This window comes from Notamacropus eugenii, chromosome 5, assembly GCF_028372415.1.
Source record: "Notamacropus eugenii isolate mMacEug1 chromosome 5, mMacEug1.pri_v2, whole genome shotgun sequence".
NCBI classification, from domain to species: Eukaryota; Metazoa; Chordata; class Mammalia; order Diprotodontia; family Macropodidae; genus Notamacropus; species Notamacropus eugenii.
The window spans coordinates 401,910,463-401,932,721 of record NC_092876.1 but is presented as its reverse complement, the minus strand read 5'-3'; the positions used below and the strand labels follow the sequence as shown (position 1 = coordinate 401,932,721).

General features: G+C 35.1%; 1 protein-coding gene across 1 annotated transcript in view; it reads left to right on the top strand.

Annotated features, from left to right (window-relative positions):
* The window catches only part of GABRG3 (gamma-aminobutyric acid type A receptor subunit gamma3), an 860,421-nt gene that overhangs the window by 726,566 nt on the left and 111,596 nt on the right, over positions 1-22,259 (top strand). The window contains exon 6 of the mRNA XM_072614581.1: positions 13,226-13,363. Coding sequence (XP_072470682.1) covers positions 13,226-13,363 — 138 coding nt within the window. The remainder of the gene's footprint in view (positions 1-13,225; positions 13,364-22,259) is intronic.

Sequence of the window (22,259 nt, the reverse complement as noted above, 5' to 3'; positions counted from 1 at the left end):
AAAAGGCAGGATTTCTACATTAATGACTTAATTTGATCCCTTAACTGCTTCAAGGTAGTTAGTATAAGTATTATTATCCCCATTTTACAGAGGAAGAAACTGGCACTTAAAGAGCTCAAGGTAGTAACAGTTTCATAGAGTTAGTAGACTGAAGAGGCAGAACATTGAACTTCAAATCTTTTTCTCCATTACATCATGCCACCATTAATGAAGAATCATTTTCTGATGTCATTGAGGAGTATACATACATGAATTCTAGTTTATCTTTTCCAGCGCCAAACATGTTTTATTTTAATATGAATTGTTCTGCAATGCATTATATACTTCATTGCTTTCTTCATTGAATTACCCAGACTGGAACATAAATTTTTCTTGAAGGATCATTATTAACGGGCAATATCGTATGGTTTGATAATCAAGTGAAATGTTCAAACGACATTGAGATTTGTAAACCTGGCATAAATGATCTTTTAGTTCTTGTACTCATTATTCCATACTCTGTCTTTCTCCTCTTTGCTTGCCAGCTTTTATTTCTTTTCACTATTAAGTAATATCCACTATTTTCAGCATCTGATACTCCAAATTTGTAGTTCCCGATCTACTGTGTGCTGCAAAAATGGACAAATGAGCATGTTAAAATTCAGTGTGAAAAAGAAGTAGGCTCTTAGTAAGACCCTCTGACTATTCTAAAATAAAATGGCTTTCATAACAGCCTCTTTCACTGCTCACAGGCTGTTTTTCATTGATTTCTGACTTCCTAGGTGTATTTCAGAGGAAGAACATTTCCAAGATTTTGATATCTGGAAAAGGGAAGGCGTAAGAGTAATGCTAAATGAAGGCTTTACAAATAAATTTTATTGAACTGCAGTTGTTTTTATTTGTATAACTTAAAATTTCTGAAATAAAACGTTCTTTTTTTAGTTTGGATTCCCATTTAAATGCCATTCTTTCAGTAGACAGCCGGCATTCCTTTTTCAAATCCCTTCCCTTTTCTATGATTTGTACTTTAATTATTTATCTTTCTCTAGAATTCTCACTTTTTAAAAAGATCATCATTGAGTGAATTAAGTTGTATTTTTTTCATATAAAACAATAGTCATGCATAAGGAAGTTTGTAATGCCATACTGAAACACATATATTCTCATATCTCCCCTTAAGGATGACAGGGCAAGTGCTATCTGAACATGCCTAAAAGTCCATATGAGTTTAAGCCTAGAGCTCTTTTGACCAGTGTCCAAAATCTACTACATAGTGTATGGCCCCTCAACTGGGGATAGAGGGGACATCAAACTGAGGTTATTCCCTTTTGACATCTGTTCTTCTCCCCTTGTGAGAATAAAGTTTTGTTGACTTCTATGTCTGTGCATTCCCACTACTCATCATTGAAACTCTCCTGCACTACATAGTCCAAGAATAAAAGACATGCCTAGTTGGGTCTTGGTTTCTGCTATAGCCTTCATGAATCTGGGGTCACCCATCAGGTAATAATGGAGCATCAGAATAGGACTTCAGTGGAAGAAGTCATATATGATAGATTCTTATGATCTGCATTTGAATCACCTCATACAATTATGTGATATAGAACAAAACAGGCAGATACTCTGGTTTCCTTTGATGTAGGTCATTTTCATTTATTGCGTTTAAATCCCAAGGTAATGATCATCAGAGGGAGCTTCTGAACCCAGGTCTTCTGGCTCCAGAATAAGTCTTCTTTCTGCTTTACCTATTGCATTTAAATCCCAAGGTAATGATCATCAGAGGTAGCATCTGAACCCAGGTCTTCTGTCTCCAGAATAAGTCTTCTTCCTGCTTTACCTGTTGAAAAAGTAGCATTTTGATTTGGTTGTGGAAATATACATAAAGAAAAATTCCTATCACCTTGTTAGAAACTGTTTAAATCATTTACCATGAAGAAATTATGGAGCTTTTGTGACCAAATAACTCACATAAATTTCACCTTTCTTTGGCACTCACTGCTGCATCTCACTAAAACCAAAACAGAGAAAAAAATGTAGGTTAAAACAGTGCGAGAGTTGAATGAAATTAAATGTATTTAGGTTTTTCATACAAAATGTTGTCTTTATCTTTTTTGTTACTTTATCTCCCTTGCTAGCCTAAGCAATTGTGCATAGACCCCAGTTGGATTGAAATTGAAATAAAGTGAGTTCCGGTTTGTCAGTCGTAGTCTTAGTCATTTGATTTCCAGACATTTAGGGGCATTAAATAAAAATTGTTTATACTTTTCAAAAAAACAAATATTTGTTCTAACATCACCAGCATCTGTCAGAAGAACTAGCTAGTTATCCTTTTATAAAATTTTTATTTATTTTATTTTCAATTTATGGAATAAAACAAACATTCCATAACAAAGTATAATAAAAAGATGATTGCACATGACAATGCAAGTCTGTTTTGTACAATTTGCTATTCTTTTTTTTTTGCTTTTTTTTAAATTTTTTATTTTTTAATGTTTAACAATCACTGCCATACAATTGAGATTTTATCCCCCCCACACCTACCCCCCACTACCCCCCTCCCTCCCCACGACTGCATACAATTCTGTATAGATTCTACATATACTTTCCTATTGAGTATATTTTCACTATAGTCATGCTATGTAGTCAGACTAAAATAAATGAAAGAAATCGTATAACAAATCAGAACATGATACACAAACACATACACATACATATATAATAAAGTTATCATGTGAATTTTTTCTTCCCGTTCCCCACCCTAGAGATGGCTACGATTAGGCACTTGTATGTGTGTATGTATGTATGTGTGTGTATGTATGTAAAATCATTCTCTAAATACTTCCACTTATCAGTTCTTTCTGTGAATGCAAGCAACATCTTCCTTCAGTTATCCTTTTCTCGGTACAGCAGACCTCAGGTTAAGGGCCATATAACTGGCTTGAAATTTTGTGTTAGATTCTATAAAAAAACAAGGTAAAGCAAAATATCTTTGGGAGCCAAGTCTAAGGAGAGAACTAAAATAAAAACCTTTAGAGTGGGATTTGACAGATCTAGTTAAAGGTTAGCTCTGTCGAAATGCTTGGATGCTCTCCCATGACCCCAGAATGTAGTTGAATTTTGGGTATTATAAATAAACTCAGACATCATTCTGGTGACAAGGAATTTGGATTTGTAGCTGACTTTTCAACATTATATAATGCACTATTGTTCATCTCTCAGACCACAGAATCATTGCCATATCCATTAGAGTACATTAAGAACATTAAACCCTAGTTCTGTGAATGGAATGTATTTAAATTTTGCCTTTACTCTTTTTTTGTTTCTTTTTTACTTTTCTGTTACACAAAAGGAGCACATAATTTCAAATTCATGAATGGTCATCCATATTTGAGGTACTTAATTATCAGGACTAGGAAATAGGTGAATGAGTAGATTTATAATACTTAGGCATGAAAATGTCACACACACACACACACACACACACACACACATACACAGAACATTTTCCTTTTTTTAATCTCCTAGACACTGTATAGTTATGCAAGAGGCTGAGTTACCCCAGACCCTACATTAAGTGTCATATTTTATAGTATTAACAATTAAGTATTTTAGACTTTGGAAATTTTGGGGGGGGGGTCCTTTACTTTAACATGTAATGCTACTCATATCCTTTATTCCTAGATGTTGCTAAAATTAATGACAATAATTAATGATAAAAATATATTTTTTTCTCAGCATGAGTAGAGGGAAGCAGGGATTACTTCAGACTTGTGATTTTATAGACATGGGCACTAGATCTATCAGGGAAGCTCTATGAATTGTTTTTTTAAAAAGTCACTTGGACCAATAAGAAGTTTAATAACGTGACTAAAGAAGGCTATACAGCCAATACAGGCCAAAGGTCTTTCTAAAACTCAGGTCTTTCCTTCGCTAAAGCTGGCCCACTGCCCACTACTTCATGCAAATAATAGTAATAACAAAAATGTTATTCAATCATTTTCAAGTCTTCATGATCCTATTAGGGGTGTTCTTTGTGAAGATACTGGAGTGGTTTTCAGTTTTCTTCTTCAAATCTTCCAGATGCAGAAACTGAGACACACAAGGTTAAATGACCTTCTCAGGGTCACATAGCTAGTGAGTGTCTGAGATCAGATTTGAACTCAGGTCTTCCTGACTCCAAACCTAGTGCCCTATCCAATGTACCACCTACCTGTCTTTGCAAAACAATAAAAATAATGAATATTTCACATTTTCCATATTATCTTATACTTTACAAAGCAGCTTTTCACACATTATCTCATTTACTTCACTTAATAACCGTGAATGAAGAAATAATAGAATTTCCTTCTGTTTCATAAATTGAATACTGTATCTATTATTGAAGCAATAATTCCTTTGTGCTTTAAATAAATTAGTTTTTCTCTAGTTTTTTTTAGTTATTAATTTGTTTTTGGTTTGTTTTTTTTCTGTTAGACGTTGATATTGTTTTTGAGCAGTCTGGCTTAAGATTTTAAGATTAAAGGAGTTCATAAAATTATATAGAGTCCACTAAACATTTGGTTAAAGGTACATGATAATTATGACTCATTTAGATAGAAAAATTCGAAACTCTCCAGGTTGTAACTAGCCCTGGTAGTACTTCAAAGATACTACTGACTACTTACCTCAGCAGTATTTCAGCGGCAAATGGCAAACTGATAGTCCTGTCACTGGAAGATCTGGCATAGTCTGTGAGCCCAGGTAGTGGTAAAGGACGTTTCTTTGAAGTCAGATGAGTATAATTTTTTTATATGGCATATATCACCAATGACAGGAGAAAAAGTGATTGTGATAGATTAGGAAGGCAGCATTCCATTTTTATTTCTGCGTAAAAATGAAATGAGATGCTGAAAAAAGCCTCCTTATGTCTCTGTCAAAATGAGTTTTACCCCTTTTGCCCTCCATGCATTTCTCAAAGTAGGTCAAATCCTATAACCAAGGACACTACCATTTAACTCCCATCACTCAAAACAAATGTTGCTTCTTTTCAGACAAAAGACTGTTGGGCAAGATAATACTCCTTAAAGTAGTATTGGCTCTTGACTTGTCAGTCTATCCATAAATCCACCAGAGTGAAAAAGGAATGGCCCAGAAATAGATAAATGGATGGCTGTAAGTGAACCCTTCAAAGGTTATCTACCTGGACACAAGTGTAACTGCCAAGCAGGTAGTTCCTCTATGATTCACAGGAATGTGGTAGGAGAGAGCACTGGGGTGCACAGTAACAGAGGGCTTTTAGGAGGAGTGGGAGGAAGGGAGTCAAATCTATTTTCAGCATTTTGCTTGAAGGGCTGGAATTTTAAATAATGGCACTGTCTATGGGAAAAAAATTCAGAACTGTGGTGATACTAAAGAAGAAATGATATTTTTGTCTGAAAGGGTAAGTGAGGGTTAACATCTGCAGATTTCTGTGCAAGAAATATGCTGAATAAGTATGGAATATTTATGCTACATGTTCTAATTTTTGAGGCCAAATGAAGATCTTGAATTGAAGATGGGATGGATGGACAAGGAAGGAAGAGAAATAGTCAGCTTTTTAACAAATCATCCCAGCCATGGAGGGGATGGTTTGACATGATGATGGAATATTATATTTAGTTTAAGGCATCACAATTTAGGAAGGACATTTATAACTAGGGAGTATCCAGTGAAAGATAATAAGAATGATAGAAAACCTTGACATTATGTCATATGAAGGATAGTTGAAGAAAATAGGGGTGTTTAACTTGCAGAAGAGAAGATGTAGGAACATGATACTAGTCTTCAGATTAAACTTGACTGAATAAAAGATGACTCATAGAAACTGATGAAAGTTGCAGTCAAATTTTGTCTTGGTATGAACAAAAAACTTGTAATAAGTTGAGCTCCAGAATAAACGAATGGTGTATTTCAGAAGTAGATTCTTCTTTTTAGATCTTTAAGTAAAGTCTGAATGACCATTTATCATATACATTGTAGAGAATTTTCTTGTTCAAGGAGGAGTTGAACAAGATGACCTCTGCAGTCCCCTCAAATTATGATAATCTATGATTCCCTGGTACTCATGGTTAGCAAATCTGACAGTGGCCATAATTATTTCTATTAGTCAAGAATGTTCTGAGGCTGACTGTAGAAAGACAAGCACTGGTCTTGAAGTTGGATTCATGCTATAGTTATATCTTCTTACCACCATTTACCAACTGTATGATAAATGATTGTATTTTTGTATTGGACAAATTGTATTGTAATTTTGTATTGGACAGATCATCGAACCTCTCTGATAAATTTCTCATTTATAAAATAGGTGTAATGATGTTTCCCTAATGGTATTATTTTGAGGAGAAAATATTGAAAACTGCAAGGCAATACCTTAATTTAAGCTACAATAGTGATAGCAATAAGTTCATTATAATTGATAAAGATTGCAAGCCACTTTAAATATCTCACTCAATCCCCACAAAGACCATGGGAATTAGATAGTCCAAGTTATAGTAATTGTACCCAATGTTCACAAATTTTATCTAAGTCATATTTATGAAGGATGAAAAAATTGATTTTCACCATTCTGACTGAAAATGGTATTAAATAATAATGCTAGACCCAATTTCAACACGATTCAGTTGCCCCACAGATACATACTCCATTCAAAGCTATTTCTATTTGTAAGTATCTTTAAAGTTTTCCTTCTAAATTTTCTGACTTCCATGTTCTCCCAACGGACTGTCAAACCAGGTTAAAAACAAAACAAAACTTGAGCGTTAGTAATTTCAAAGAGAGAGAGCTCATATGATATATATTTACATGTATGTGTATATATACAAATATGTGTGTATGCATACACATATGCATATGTATTTACATATATGCATATGTGTATGCATATATAATGCACATATATCACATACCAAAATAGACATATATGTATGTATTTGCATGAAAGATAAAAGAAACAAAAAGGTTAACAAAGGCTTAAACCATATCACAAGGCAATGTCTTAATTTTACAGATATAGAAACTGAGGTGCAAAGAAGGGAAATGATTTGCCTAGGGTGAAGTATTCCTAGATTTTTAGGAGTTTAAGAGGGCTATAAGGTTATCTAGTCCAATCCCCTTGTTTTATTGATGAGAGAGCTGAAACCCCCAAAAATAAAATTTCTGAGAAATAAATTGACCTCTGCAGTTCCCTCAAGTTTTGATAATCTATGATTCTCTGGTACTCATGATTAGTAAATCTAAATTTGGCCATTACTTATTTCTGTTAGTCAGCAATGTTCTGAGGTTGACTGCAGAAAATAAATACTCCTCTTGGAGTCAGATTCATGTTATAGTTTCTACCTCCTTACTCCCCATTTACTAGCTGTCTGACCTTGGACAAATAATCTAATCTCTCTGATAAATTCCTTATCTATAAAATGGGGTGACAGGTATTCGGTGACAAAGCTGCATTGAGAGCCCTACTATTCAGCAAACTGAGAGAAGCCTGGAATTTTGGTTTTTTTCTACATTACTCTGCAGAATGAAGTAAATACTGTGCAATTTTGAGTCTAAAAAAGGTAGCACATTGTAGTGGAACAGGTGTGAACTTAAAATCAAGAGACCAGTTTTCTCACATTTGTTCTGACACTTACTACCTATGTGGCAATTGGTCAAGTCTCATAACTTCTCTAAGACTAGGTTTCTTCCTGTGTTAAATGAAAATCATAATGATCTAGCACCAGCTCACAGTGTTGTAGTGGAAAAGGTGCCTTGTAAACCTTAAAGTGTCACATAAATATAAAGAGTTGCTCTTATTTTGAGAAAGAAACTGGTCATAAGGGATAGAAGAGCCCATGAAGACTCAGAGATATTGTTCAATGAACTCTATTTTTCCATCTCACTGCCTGCTCCTTGTACCACTTGCTGCAAATATCTAAAGGACTAGGTGGAAGGAAATGAGGAAATGAGGGCATGATTCCTGCAATACTTAGCCACTTGCCTTATTCATAAATGTTTATGTACATTTAAGGAATAAGAACTATACCTGTGCTTTTATTGTTGGTATAGGGATCTCTTTAGTGAAAAAACTTCTACCCATACTGATTGGTACTTTCTAGGAAATTTATGTGTTTCTTGTTATGCTATCTAGTCTTTTTCTCAGTGGTACTTAACTCTTCATGACCCCTTTGGGTTTGAGGGATTGTTGTTTTTTTTTTTAATTTTTGTTTTTGTTTTGCAAAGGTACTAGAGTGGTTTGTCATTTTTTTCCCCCAGTTCATTTTATAGATGAGAAAACTGAGGCACACAGGGTTAAGTGACTTGCCCAAGGTAAAATAGCTATTAAGTGTCTGAAGTTGGATTTAAATTCAGGGTCTTCCTGACTCTAGACCCAGAGCTCTATCCACTGTGACACCTAGTTACCCAGGTAATTTATATTTTTGAAGGACTACCTAGAGTACTGAGGTGTTAAGTGCCTTATCTAGGGTCACACAAAGAGTCTTTCTAAGAGGGGGTACTGAACTCAGGTCCTCCAGGTTTTGAGGTCAGTTTCCTATCTACTTCACCATACCTCTTCACATGTGCAGATTTAAAAACCTTAAAATAGCAAATTGTTGCTTGCACTTTGGTGAACGGAACTAAAACCACGTATAGCAATCTAACCGATACAAACAGTAGGCTTGCCAATGATCTAAGGCCTTCCTCCAAATTGAAATGTTTCCTCATCTGAGAAGAAAACAAGGAGTTTAGGTTATAGAGAAAATAGAGTAACTGCAACATCTTTCCTCATGGTGAAGGACAGGATAATAGATAATAAAGTGTTATATCTTCAGTCACTATAATTGGACCTTAATGAAAATTATCAGATTCTATTATCCTCTCATTACCTTATTATGATATTCTAAATAGAATTTTAAATGCTAATGGCAACTTAAACAGGAAGCATTTTGACATCTAATGAGGCTTGACTGGCTTAAGATCAGGAAGGTCTGATTTTCAATCCACTTCTGACACATGTGTGCCTTCTGTATAACCGTGAGCAAGTCACTTAAACACTCAATTCCTCCAGACAACTCTAAGACCATTAAGTTACAAAAAAGTGGCAGATCTACATTAGTGGGGAGGATTTCCTTATTAGGAGTTCTCTAGACAGAGAAATTATAGGTTTTGGAATAAACCAAACCAAAAATAAACCTAAAGGTAAAGGATAGAAGGTTCCAAGAATGTTTTCTTGGTTTCTTCAATACAATATAGTTTCAGCTTTCCTAAAGACATTTCTTAATGTTAAAGTTGTAAAGCTGTATATGTTATACAGTGCTTAGTGTGGTGCACAACTTATAATACAAGCTTAATAAATGTTTATTGATTGATTTTAACTTTTACATTTGAAGTTTCATTTCTCAATGACCAAACAATATATTATTTATTGTAGTATAGGTTGGGCTTACAACTATGATCCTAGAAGAAATACTAGGATTATAAAACTAGGTGGGACCTGAGAGGTCAATGAGTCCTGTCCTTTTCATTTTATAGGCAAAGAAGGAAAATGAAACCCCAAGAGATCAATTGCATTGGCAGGAGTCAAACAGGCAGAAGGAAGAGAGGCAGAATTCAATCTCAAATCCAAGGCTCCTTTAGTGACTTTTTTGATAGGAGCAAGGATTCCATCCTTATGGTTTAAGAATCTCCTTTCCCAATGCCCATCAAGTGGGAACTGACTGAACAAATCATGGTATATGATTGTGATGGGATACTCTTTGATATAAGAAATTGATGATCTAAATGCTCTCCGAAAAACCTGGACTTACATGAACTGATGCAAAGTGAAATAAGTAGAAGCAGGAGAACATTGTATACAGTAATGGCCATATTGTAAAATGATCAACTGTGAATGACTTAGCTATTCTCAGCAGTACAGTGATCTAAGACAACTCTGAAGAACTTATGATGAATAATGTTTTCCATTCCAAGAAAGAACTGATAGAGTCTGAATTCAGATCATCTTTGTTTTACGTTCTTTATTTTTCTTGGGTTTTTATTTTGTTCTATGTTTTCTTTTACAATATTTAATATGGAAATACATTTGGCATGATTACACATATATAACCTATATCAAATTGCTTGCCTTCTCAGTGAGGATGGTGGGAAAGGAGCAAGAGAATTTGGAACTGATTTTTAAAAAGAATGTTGAAAATTGTTTTTGCATGTACTTGGGTGAATATAAAATGCTAAATAAAAAAGTTTTTTAAATAATGCACCCTCCAATACAGTTTTAAAGCAATTTCTTGTAATGGCCTGTGGTGTCTGAGATTCTGTTCTCTACCAGGCAGTGCCTTTTTCCTTGAATGAAAGAATGTAGATGATTTTTTTTTCACAATGTATGACTACACCTGAGAATTCAGAAAGGTAGAAAAGGAGAAAATAACGTTCTTAAAATTTTTGCAAAAGAGCTTTCTAGGGCAGAATGCAGTTGGGTTTTTTTTTAGCCTTAAGTTAGCAAGTGGGAGTTGGGTCAGGATTCAAGCTCCCTAGAAGACAGACCTGAGGAATAAGTCATAGAGCTAAAGAAGTTTTCTAGAACATGACTAGATTAGGTGTGGGGTATCACAAAGGTACTAGGTTTCTGGGGAAAGACATAAGGTATACAAGCAATTTGACTACCACATAGCTATTCCTAAAGCTGGTCTTTTATATTTACTGTTCCCTCTTTCATGTTAGTTAGGAAGAGGGGTAGCATATGAATTGATTTGTTCCATTGTTGGTGATATAAACTATGTGTTTTCAAGGAGAAGTGAGCTATAAAAGAATGTTATTTTAATCTTTAAGTATAAAGGTATAGTGCCAGTGCATGATGGGGTGAAGAATCTATAGAGTAAGAGGCATAAAATTTTCTTCAATTTGCTTAATTGGACCAAAGTTTTGTGAAAAAAATTCTGAATCCAGTTAATAAATTTTATAGTATAAAAGTGGTACATTGACCACATGGATAGATAGGCTTATCTCCATTAAGAATATAAATTTTAAAGGTTTTTCATTATAAGTATGATTTTTATAATTAAAATATATAATGGAATACAAATAGAGTTTAGAAAAAATGTTGGGAAATTTCAGTTCTGAAGAAACGTCATTAATTATTTTTCAAAGTAGCATACCAAATCAATCATAATAAAAAGACTAAGGTTTGTAAAATGTTTTATATACATTATCTCATTTTAGCCTTAGTATCCTATAGGGTAAGTACTGAAGTTATCTATCCCACAAAAATCATACAAAAGTATTTGCTCTAAGTCTCAAGCTAATGAATGGTGGACTTAGTACAAGAATCTAATACATGATCCACTATATCATGTGACCTCCCTATTAGAGTAAATCTCCTTTTTCCAGAAAGTTATTTGTAATTTTAAGATAATCAAAAAAAAAATCACAAGTCATATAGTCAACACATTAAGCCCATTTATAATAAACCTGAGAGGAGCAATGAAAAGTGCTTTCAGAGTACAGGCTAGTGGACAGAAAAGAATCAAAGAATACTTCCTGGTCTCCAGATTGCCATGGAACTGGTAGAACTTCACACTCGAAATAGCTATTAGACTTCATGTCTATTTGTTGTTGTTCAATCACTTTCAGTTGTGTCCGATTCTTTGTTGACCCCATTGGGGGATTTCTGGACAAAAATACTGGAGTGATTTGCCATTTCCTTCTTTAGTTAATTTTACTGAGGAAACTGAGGTAAACAGAGTTAAGTGACTTACCCCAGTCATATGTGTTTACAATGCAACAAAAGAGTCTCAACTGAAGGAAAAGTTGGACATTAAAGACGTTCTTTTATAGTTCACTTTTTCTTCTAAACACATACTTTATGACGCTAAGAACATTGGAATGAAGCAGTCCATATGCTACCCCTCTTCCTAACTAACACGAAAGAAAAAATAGTAAAATACAAAAAGCCAGCTTTAGAAACAGTTGTATAGTAGCCAAAATTGTTGGTATACCTTAAATCTTTCCCCAGAAACCTAGTAGCTTTGTGATGCCCCACATCTAATCTAGTTCTTCATGATCTAGAAAACTTTTGTCAATGTTAGTTGGTCATGGACTTAGCAGCAGGAGGAAGAAATAGCCACCTTCTGTGCTGATATAATAGCAGAGGAATGAGCTAAGTTAGTTTCAGAATGGGGAGAGGGGAAGTTCATTCTCAAAATCAGTGATTGAAAACAAACTTCATGAGGCATTGTCCAATTGTTTTCTGGTTCTGGTTTAGTTTGAGACTGGCCATCTTGATACTCAGACAACCAGAGCAAGGATGTATCATCATAAAGTAGACAAATTACCCAGCAGAGTGAGGTATGGCCATGGAAGCAGGAGAGCTCCAAGTATCATGGTGGTTTCCATTACTGTTTGCTTTCATATGTGAGTTGCTATAAAACTCTGGAATTCAAATTTAGTAACTGAGGCTTTAGACCTGCCTATCTATTGAAATATCAGAGATGCGTATTCAGGGACTGGTTTTTCTTGTTTAAAAGCAAATAGAGCAAACAAGTAGCAGACAGCTTTCCTAGACCATAGTAGTAATCACAAAGGAAAATAAGAGGGAAATTAAAAAAAATCATCTATGATGTGTGTGTATGTGTGTCTATAAAATATTTTTCATTTCCCTTATTTAGAAGCATCCTACATGATTACTTGGTTAGTACAAAATTACATGTTGACAGGAAGTCTTATATTGTGGCACTGTATTTGACTGCAATTGATATATAAATGTTAGTTGAACTACATTGATATAAAAAGGTGAGAATTATTGTGATCTATTCAACATTCTATTTTAAAAGACCCTTTTGCCTTGTTGACTCTGATTAAGTATCAATTTTCAAGAAGTTACAATTAGTTAAGAATCAAAATTTTTCCTCTCAAAAATATTGTTTGAATATTAGCTCATCTAAAATGTGGATGAATTAGAAATACAAATGTTTTTCCTCCAGAGTTCTGTAAAGAAGTGTAAGATTTTATAAGCAATAAATGACATATGTGTAACATTTTAAGGTTAAAATATGCCTTTCATAGACTACATCGTTATTTTGTTGGGATGGTGCCTGCATTTCTTTATATTACAAAATGCCTTTAGGAATCTGTATAGGAAATCACTGGTAAAAGCTACTGCAAGAATTTAAATTCTCATCAATGGTCAGAAAACTTGACTGTAGAATTAATGGCTTATGAAATCTCTCCACTAAGTTTGATGGATGTCTTGTATTTTCAGATGGCTACCCCAAAGAAGAAATGATTTATAGATGGAGGAAAAATTCAGTGGAGGCAGCAGATCAGAAATCCTGGAGACTTTATCAATTTGATTTCATGGGTCTCAGAAACACGTCTGAAATTGTGAAAACTTCTGCAGGTAGGCACTAGATACGATAACTCGAAACCAAGGTCTTTTTATTTCCATGGTTAGCTATTCACTAACACACCCTTGTCTTGATACTTTTGGGATATTTTATTAACTATTCAAGGATAAGTGCGACGACTTCCTTGTTTTATGTTGTATTATACAAAAACCATGGGTATAAAAGTAAAAAAAAAATATAAACCATTTGTTTATAATATACCAAACTTCTGTTGTGCATGTGTGTATTTATGTATATATTGCCCCAGGGACCAATTTTTGCATTGAATTTATTGACTTATTTTTATTTAGCACTGTGTGGGCAGATGCATAATCTAGGATTACACTTGTAGTCTTGGGAAACATTCTTATATATGGAAATTGTCATCACTATGGATGTCATATACACACATTTCCACATAAAATATAAGGAAAAAAGATAAACTAATTTTTTTTTCAATACCAAATGAACATTAGTTTCTGAGTGTTGGGAAGGGAGGCAGACAAGCATTTAAGTTTCACTTCCAAATTTTAGAATCATCTTTTCCTTTATTCTGAAGTATATGTTTTCTCTTTGTACTTCTTACCTCAAGTTTTTGAAACATATACATACTCTAATTAGATTACATCATGTTGTTATTAAACTGTTCAATAAGGCATATAATGAGAAGAACAGGAAGTCACAGATACCCATATTATTTGCCACATTTCTTTGTGGTCACTGTCATCTGTTCCTTAAGAGATTATAAGTTTTACCAAGTGTGAAGATAACTATAATATTAAAGAGTTTAATACGTACCCAAGATAGTAATTAGTATCAAGTGACAGAAAATTCACGGTGCCAAAAAATTTACTCCGAATTTAGAAATACTTTTAAATGAATTTTTATTGTATTCATCACAACATCTACACATAAATATTTATGTGAAAAATAGTAATGATGTTTTGTGGGGCATTTTTAGTCACTTTACAGAAAATATGATTGCTAATTTATTATACAAAGTCATGTCACAAATTTTTTGGAATATTGTAAGAATAAATATTGTACTTGGGAAGTTTAGGAGCTCATAGGAGTTGGGGATGATGCGTAACTGTGAAAAGTGCCTCTGAATGGTAATAGAAAGTAGTAGGAGTTCTGATAACCATATCATCCTGGCAGTGGAAGTGGCATAATACATGCTTTAATAGTAAACAGTGACAAATTGTAAAGAATGGAAGTAGAAGAATTTATTGAAACTTACATTTCATTTTTGATAAATGTAGAGAAATTCTGTAGATACAGAATCAAACCTTCCTTTATAGAAACCTACTGCCAGTTATGAATCTGCATTTATAATGAATGCTCTAATAGTTGAAAGAGTAAAATACTGTTGTTATATTGATAATCTTTGGGCACACATCGTCTTGGAAAAAAGTGTAATGAAAGTGTTATAAAGCAAGAAATCTTGCTTCTATTAAACTACAATTCTGAGTTTCCTTGCCAGTGGTCTTTGGTAAAATTAATATCAAGCAGTAGTAATTGTTGTTTGATCAAGGACAAATCTAAGTTTAATAAGTAGTCAATTAATAAGGATGGCAAGAATAAAAAATGTGGAAATTAACATAATCTTCTGAAATGGGTCTTTGCAGGTGAGAGAAATAGAATCAATAACTAAGATGCTGGTTTGTTTATTGTTTTTGGAGCAGCAAGCTAAGTAAAGATGGGATGCCAAATATGCCATAGTGACTACCCACAAAGCTTTTAAAGCCTAGTGAAATAAGTATATACATATAGGAAACAATTAGAGTGCAAGAGAACAAGTCAGGAAGACCTCAGTTTGAGATGTGCCTCAGAAACTTATTAGCCATGTGACCCTGGACAAGGCATTTAATTATTATGTGCCTCACTTTTTACATCTGTAAAATATCTACCTCCCAAGGTAAATGCTACCGTCATATGTGGACACTGGTGTCCTGTGTCCCTTAGTGGTGTGGGGCAGACATAAGTTGTACAGGGTCATTTCTTGTTGTTTTTTATCCTTCATTCTTGAAAAGGACTATGACATCAGGGAGGAGATGCCAAGACGTGTAAGTGAATGGGATTTAAGTGAGAGAGGACTGTGCAAAGTCACCAGTCTCACTTTGTCCTCTGGAGCTCTCTAGATCCAGTGGCCAGATGTAAATCAGGACAACTGAAGATGGCCCTGGTGGTTGTAGGAGACCTTGGTCCTTGTAAGCTGAGGTCTCAGTTTCACTGAGTCAACACCAGTTCAGTGATTAAGGCTAGGTAATAAATAAGGCAGAGAATGGCCTCTTTAACTACTCAAAAAAAAATCAATATGAGAGGGGAAGACCCTTAGGTTTTCTGGCCAAAGCAGAAACAATTGTTATTAACATCCAATCTGAATCAAGCAGAATCCAAATTATGATCAAGGAGGGCTTGGCTTGGAACATATTGTTGGCCACTCCATGAGAGCCAGAGTGATTTGGGTGTAAGTCATGGACCTTAAGAAAAATATCTAGCACGTAAATCTCAAGATATCTTACAAGAAATATATACTCCAAATAATTTTCTGAAAAATGCCAAGCCAAAGGCCAGAGTAAGGGTTGTATAGATTCAATAAATATAAATTCATGAAAGATACCATCTATTCCTTTTATTCCCTGTACCTGATGCCTGTTTTATTTTATGTTTACTCTCTAGATTCTCTAGCTCTCTTCATAGATCAGCTTAGGAGATGCTTTCTTCCAAAGATCTTTCTTTATATGCTAATTATTAGTGCCTGTGTGCCTCTAGAAAACACCTTGTATTTTATATTTAAATGTAGAAAATGTTAATTTTTCCCTTCTCCATTCCCCTTCCCCTCAAAAGTAAGCTCACCAAAGGCAAGGACCATTTATTTCACTTTTGTCTTTGCATCCCCAGTGCCCAAATCAGTGCTTGAGATCTAACAGGTGTTTAATATAGGTTTATAAATTGATTAATTGATTGGTTAAGCTTAATTATTCAAATTTTCCTTCATATTCAATCCTGTGAGCTGCCTCAAATAATTTTGGAAATGATAGTCACATAAATTTACAAATGGTATCATAAAACATGCTTTACACATATGTCTTGTCATAGTTGTTACTCTAAAAGAGAACTGAGGAAGCACTAGCGATGGATTTTCAGTGTCTAGCTTTGATGTTGAAGTAGATTCTTGTTGGTGTTTGTTTTGTTGCCTGATTATAAGACATCACCTCAGTAAGTGATAGAAAGTAAGCTTCTTTCTATCTGTCCCAATCCTGCTTATCCTTCCATGTCCAATTTATCATGACTAGTGCCTATATGAAGCTTTCCTTGACCATTCCATTCCTCAATGACTACTCCCTCCTTGGGTCTCCCATTAACATATATTCTTTTCCTTTTTGGTACATCATCATATCGTTCTTTGTGAGAGCCCTTTTGTTGCTGTGAGATCTTTTTTTGTAATTTAATTTTTATTTATGGAATAAATCTAGCATTTCCATAACACAGTATAATAAAAAGATGATTGCATATGAAATTGCATATCTATTATTTACAACTTGCTGTTTCTTTTAAATATGTCATAAAATTATCTTGTAAATTTCTTTTCCCCCCTTCATGTACATCTGCTGTTCCCCAACCAGACTGAAAGCTTCATGAAACAGGAAAACACAACTTGCATTTCTTTGCATTTCATGCAGGCACCTAACAGAGATTCACATAAAGCTAGCAGAAGCATTTTTCTCCTACTTACCCTCCACAGACATTGAGCACTGGTTCATCAAGTGTTAACAGTACAGAAAACATCTCTCTCATCCTCCTTTAGGACTTGTCCCAACCTGCATATGGGTCAAATATGGTGATGAAGGGTCAGACTGATACAGGGAATATACACGCACACACACATTGTCACATATGCACATGCCACTTCTCCTTCTCTAGACTCACTGACCTTGCTGATAATGCCACAGATGTTTTCTATGGGTTAGTGTTTTGTTTTGGTTTTCTTTTGATTGGTGCTTTACTCAAATGCTGTAGTATTCTGTCCCTCACACATGGTGACAATGTTATAGACCTATGTTTCTTCTCAGTATTTTCTCTTCCTGACCTTGTTAAAAAATGTGAATTCTGCCTTTGGCTTCTCTATTTTCTGACACTAACTAATCTTTTATAGCTAAGGACCATAAGTAAACAAGAAATTAAGATATAGAACAGAGCCAGAAAGAACCTTAGAAACACTTTAGCCCAATCCCCTCATTTTTTTCAGATTTTTCAGATTAAGAATTATTATTAATTTATTTTAGAGGCTCAGAGAAAGTAAATGACCTGCCCAGGTTCGCACATCCAGCAATTATTGATGATAGGATTTGAACCTAGATTTTCCTAACTCCTAACTCCAAATCCAGGATCAATCTATTCTGCCTCAAGAGTAGTGTATCTGGAGTCTTGCCAGTGGGTCTCCAGCATGCTTCTGAATCCTACAACGTACCCTCCCTGTGGGCTTGAGAGTGTGAGATTCAGTTTATGGGGTAAACTTTCAGATTTCTTTTTAAAGGCATTAATCCTGTTGAGCGGTTAGCAAAAGACTATATTTAGCTTCAATTTCCCTTTATTGTTTCCATCTTGGTCACCTAAATCATAGACTCTCAATCTTCATTGTAATGTCTTAGACACATTTAACAGTCTGGTAAAGCCTACGAACCTCTTCTCAGAATAATATTTTCAAGTGCATAAATTAAAATGAAGAACATTACCAAGAGCCAATGCTATTGAAATCATTATTGTTTAGCTGATTAGTCTTGTTTGCCACTTCTGACAGAGATATTAGAGTAGTTTGCCATTTTCTTCTCTAGCTCATTTTACTGATGAGTAACTGAGCCAAACAGGATTAAATGATGTACCCAGATTAGTTAGTAATTGGCCAAATTTGAACTCAGGTCCTCCTGATTCCAGGACTGGAGTCATATTATGTTAAAATATTACATATATATATATATATATATGTATATATATATATATATATATATATACACATATATATATATATTTTAAAATATAAAAGAAAAAACAAGGGTAGGGTGGGGTCAGAATGGGTGACATGTTTATACTTACACTTTAGGAAGATTAATCTGACAGATGAGTGGAGAATGGAGGAGTGGGGATAGATTTGGGAAATCCAACCAGAAGACTATTGCTGTAGTCTCAGCATGAGGGTATGAGGGCCTGTAGCAGGGTGGTAGTGTCAGAGGAGAGAAGTAGATATGTGAGAGATGTTGTTGCTACTGTTGTGTTCATCCTTTGTTGCTGAAGAAGACCATGCCATCAGAGAAATGATGATAACTTGCACTTGACTTTGTTTTGAGTGAGGCTGTGCAAGGTCACCAGCCTCACTTCTCCTCCAGGGTCATCTGGATCCAGTGACCTGATATTCATCAGGATGACTGGAGATGACCCAAGATGCAATGGAAGACCTCGGCCCCTTTAGACCAAGGCCTATTTGGTACTTACTTAGGGTAAGGTAACACCCATTCAGTGAATAGGCCTGTTTAAGATGTAGTAAGGGGATGGCCCCTTTAATGAGGCAAAGGAAAATAACTACATCCGGCTGGGAGGGAAACAGCAACAATTAATATTGATAATCACTCTTAAGCCAGGAGGGTCTAGAAAACAGCCTTTAAGTGGAGCCTGGGCAGGAGAAGTAAATATGTAAGAGATATTACAAAGGCAGAATCCAAAGGACCTTGCAGCAAATTAGTTATGGGGGGAGGAAGGTGATAGTTACTTAGCAGTTACTTAGCCTGTCTGTGCCCATTTTCTAATCTTTAAAATTAAGAGGTTGAACTAGGTGAACTTTGAGGTCTTTTTCTGGTTTAATTCTACCATTCTATGATGATTATTTTGGCAATTATGGGCTGGAATGTGTAGTACAGAACTAGAACTTGGAAGGAGAAAAACCAATGAGGAGCTTATTGCAATATTCAAGGTGAAAGCTGAATAATTAATCAATGAACAAACATTTATCAAATTAGGAAAATCTGAGTTTGAATCTAGCCTCAGATATTTCTTTCCTTCTGACCCTAGGCAAGATATGCGTCAGGTGCTATATTCGACACTGAGGATAAGAAGACATAAATAAAACATTCTCTTCCCTAAAGGAGCTTATATTCTAAAAGGGGAGAAAGCATGTACACAAAAATGAGCATATGAGCCAGATGCAAAGCAGATGTGAGGTAATCTGAAGGAGATGTAGAGCCTGGCAGATGGAGATCAGGAAAGGCTGCCTATAGAAGAAGGCATTTTACTGATCCTCAAAGAAAATCAAGATTGCAGAAGTGAAAAGACAGAACTTTTCTTAGATAAGGAGTTGTGGTTTGTCCTTCATTCTCAAAGAGGATTGTGACATCAGGGAGGTGATGCCATGACATGTAAGTGAATTGAATATAAGTGAGAGAGGGCTATCCAAAGTCACCAGCCTCATTTTCTCCTCCAGAGCCATCTGGTTCCAGTGGCAAGATATAGATCAGATTAACAGGATGGCCCTGGATTCAGTGGGAACTCATATGAGAGACAGATACCCAAAGACACAACCAAAAATGGAAGATAGAATGTCCTGGTCAAGGAATACCCAGAAGGCTAACTTATCTAAACCAAAGAATATATGAGGCGGTATCATATATAAAAAGGCAGGGAAGGTAGGTTAGAGCTGGGTTGTTACAAATTTGAAATGACAGAGGAGTTTGTATTTGATCCTAGGGGTAACTGGGAGCCAATGCAGTTTATTGAATAGTTGTAAGGGGGTGACGTGGGCAGACCGGCGCTTTGGGATTAATTCAATGATAACATGCATGTGTGCGGTGGGGTGGGATTTACTAATTGTTTCAAATCTTCAAGTTTGGATTCAGTCAGAGGGCTGCACTTGAGGACCTGGAGGGCCACATTTGCCCCCAAGGCTGCAGGCTCCCCACTCTTGGTGTAGAGGATGATGTAGATACTTGAACAAGAAACTTGAGTCAGGAAGACCCATTAAGAGATTACTTAAATAATTCAAAGTACAGGAGAGGAAGGCCTGAACTTGTGAGTGGAAAGCAGGGACAGATGCAAGATATGTTGTGGAGGTAAGATTTGTAAGGCTTAGCCACTGGCTAGCTTCATAGGCTGAAGGAGAATAATGAATGATGACTCCAATTATGAACATAGGAATCTAGAATAATTGTGGTACTCTCTGCAAGGCAGCTATGTGATATACTAGGTTTGGAGTTAGGCAGATGAGTTCAAATTAGCCTCATTCACTTACTATGTGACCCTAGGTAAGTTCTTTAACTTCTGCCTCAGTTTCCTCAACTGTAAAAAGAACTGAAGGTCTGTCTGGAAGTAAGGTCAGACTGCCATGTATTAATATGACAAATGATAACCATTTGTATCAGTGGAGATAAATTCAGTAATGCTTCAGCCATTCATCATTATAGAAGATGAGGTTTTCCACATCAAAAAATTAGACTCCAAGCTAAAACCTACACTTAAAATACTAACCAACATTTTACTTTTAAAATTTCACTGTTTTGGCTGGAAATTTGTCTAAAAATGAGTTTACGTTTTCCTGTCTCCTTAAAAAAAGAATACTGAACACAGTCTTTTCATGGTCACTCATAGGGATCATAGGACAAAAAATATCAAATATTATACTGTGCTGAATAGTCAAGACTTCAGGGAATATTATGTGTGTAGAGCTATTTATCATTGCACTATATCATCCCCCCAATGCATACACACACACTTCTGTGATTCCATGGTTCTTCTCTACTTCTTAGAGCTTTTCTTTCTTTTCCCTTCCTCCTCTGAACTGACTTTTCTCTCTTCCAGCAGTATATGCTGGTTGCTTCTAACCTGCTACAGAATTATTTTGCACACAATTGTCTGAGCAATAACTTGAGGGTAGTTCGGGCATTGCTTATAAATTAAAGTATGTGGGTTCTGAAGCAGTTATTTCAGTTATTCAGGGGCCTTTGATTTTTTCACATTCAGTTTTGTGGCTTAATTCCAGGAATTCAGCAAAGTGGGAAGTTAGGACTCTGGTTACAAGGAAGGTTTAAGAGAATTTAGAGGATGATGATAATAGACTTCCTATACATAACATTGCAGTATTGCTACCAAATCAAAACATAAGTGAGATGGGATATTGTCAAAAGGAGACTAAAATGATTAGAATCCCTACAGTGTCTGAATAATGTGATGTGTTCTTTATCAGTGGCCAGCCACACCCAGCATAAAATCAGGTGTCAATTGTGAAGACACTTATTTAATGAATATGCATGAAACATAATGCAAGAAACATAAATGTCTCTAGCTTTTTCAGAGTTTTGGTGGCTGGCTCCCACTGAGTTCTGATGACATGTCAAAGAATGGTTGTCAGATGATTTTTTTTTTGAAACAAATGTTTTCATTGTTTTTCATCTCCTAACTGGTAATGATGATAATATGTACTTAATCTTGTTCTTTGAAATAGTTTAAAACATTTCACTGCAATCGTGTAATTGATCCTTACAACCCATCTGTGGTTAATAGAGGGTGGCCATGATTATTCTATTTATATATTTTTTTCCATTTAAATATGGACTGTTGTGTTTATCTGTCTCTCAGATAAAATGGCATGCATATTCAGAATCAGAATACATTTCATACTTCTAGTCTCAGAATTCTCTACCAGTTTCAGATCTTATGGGCCAAGCAGGAAGGTGCTTTGGAAGATTAACAGCTTTAAGGCATTAGGGCATCACCACAATTATATAGATTAGAATAGGTCCAGGATCAATTTAAAAAACAGAGGATGCCTAATGAAAATTAGAATTTCAAATGAAATGGAAAATGCAACATGTAGCTGATCCTGTGACTTATTGTTTGGTTAATGATGCTCAATTATGTTAGAGG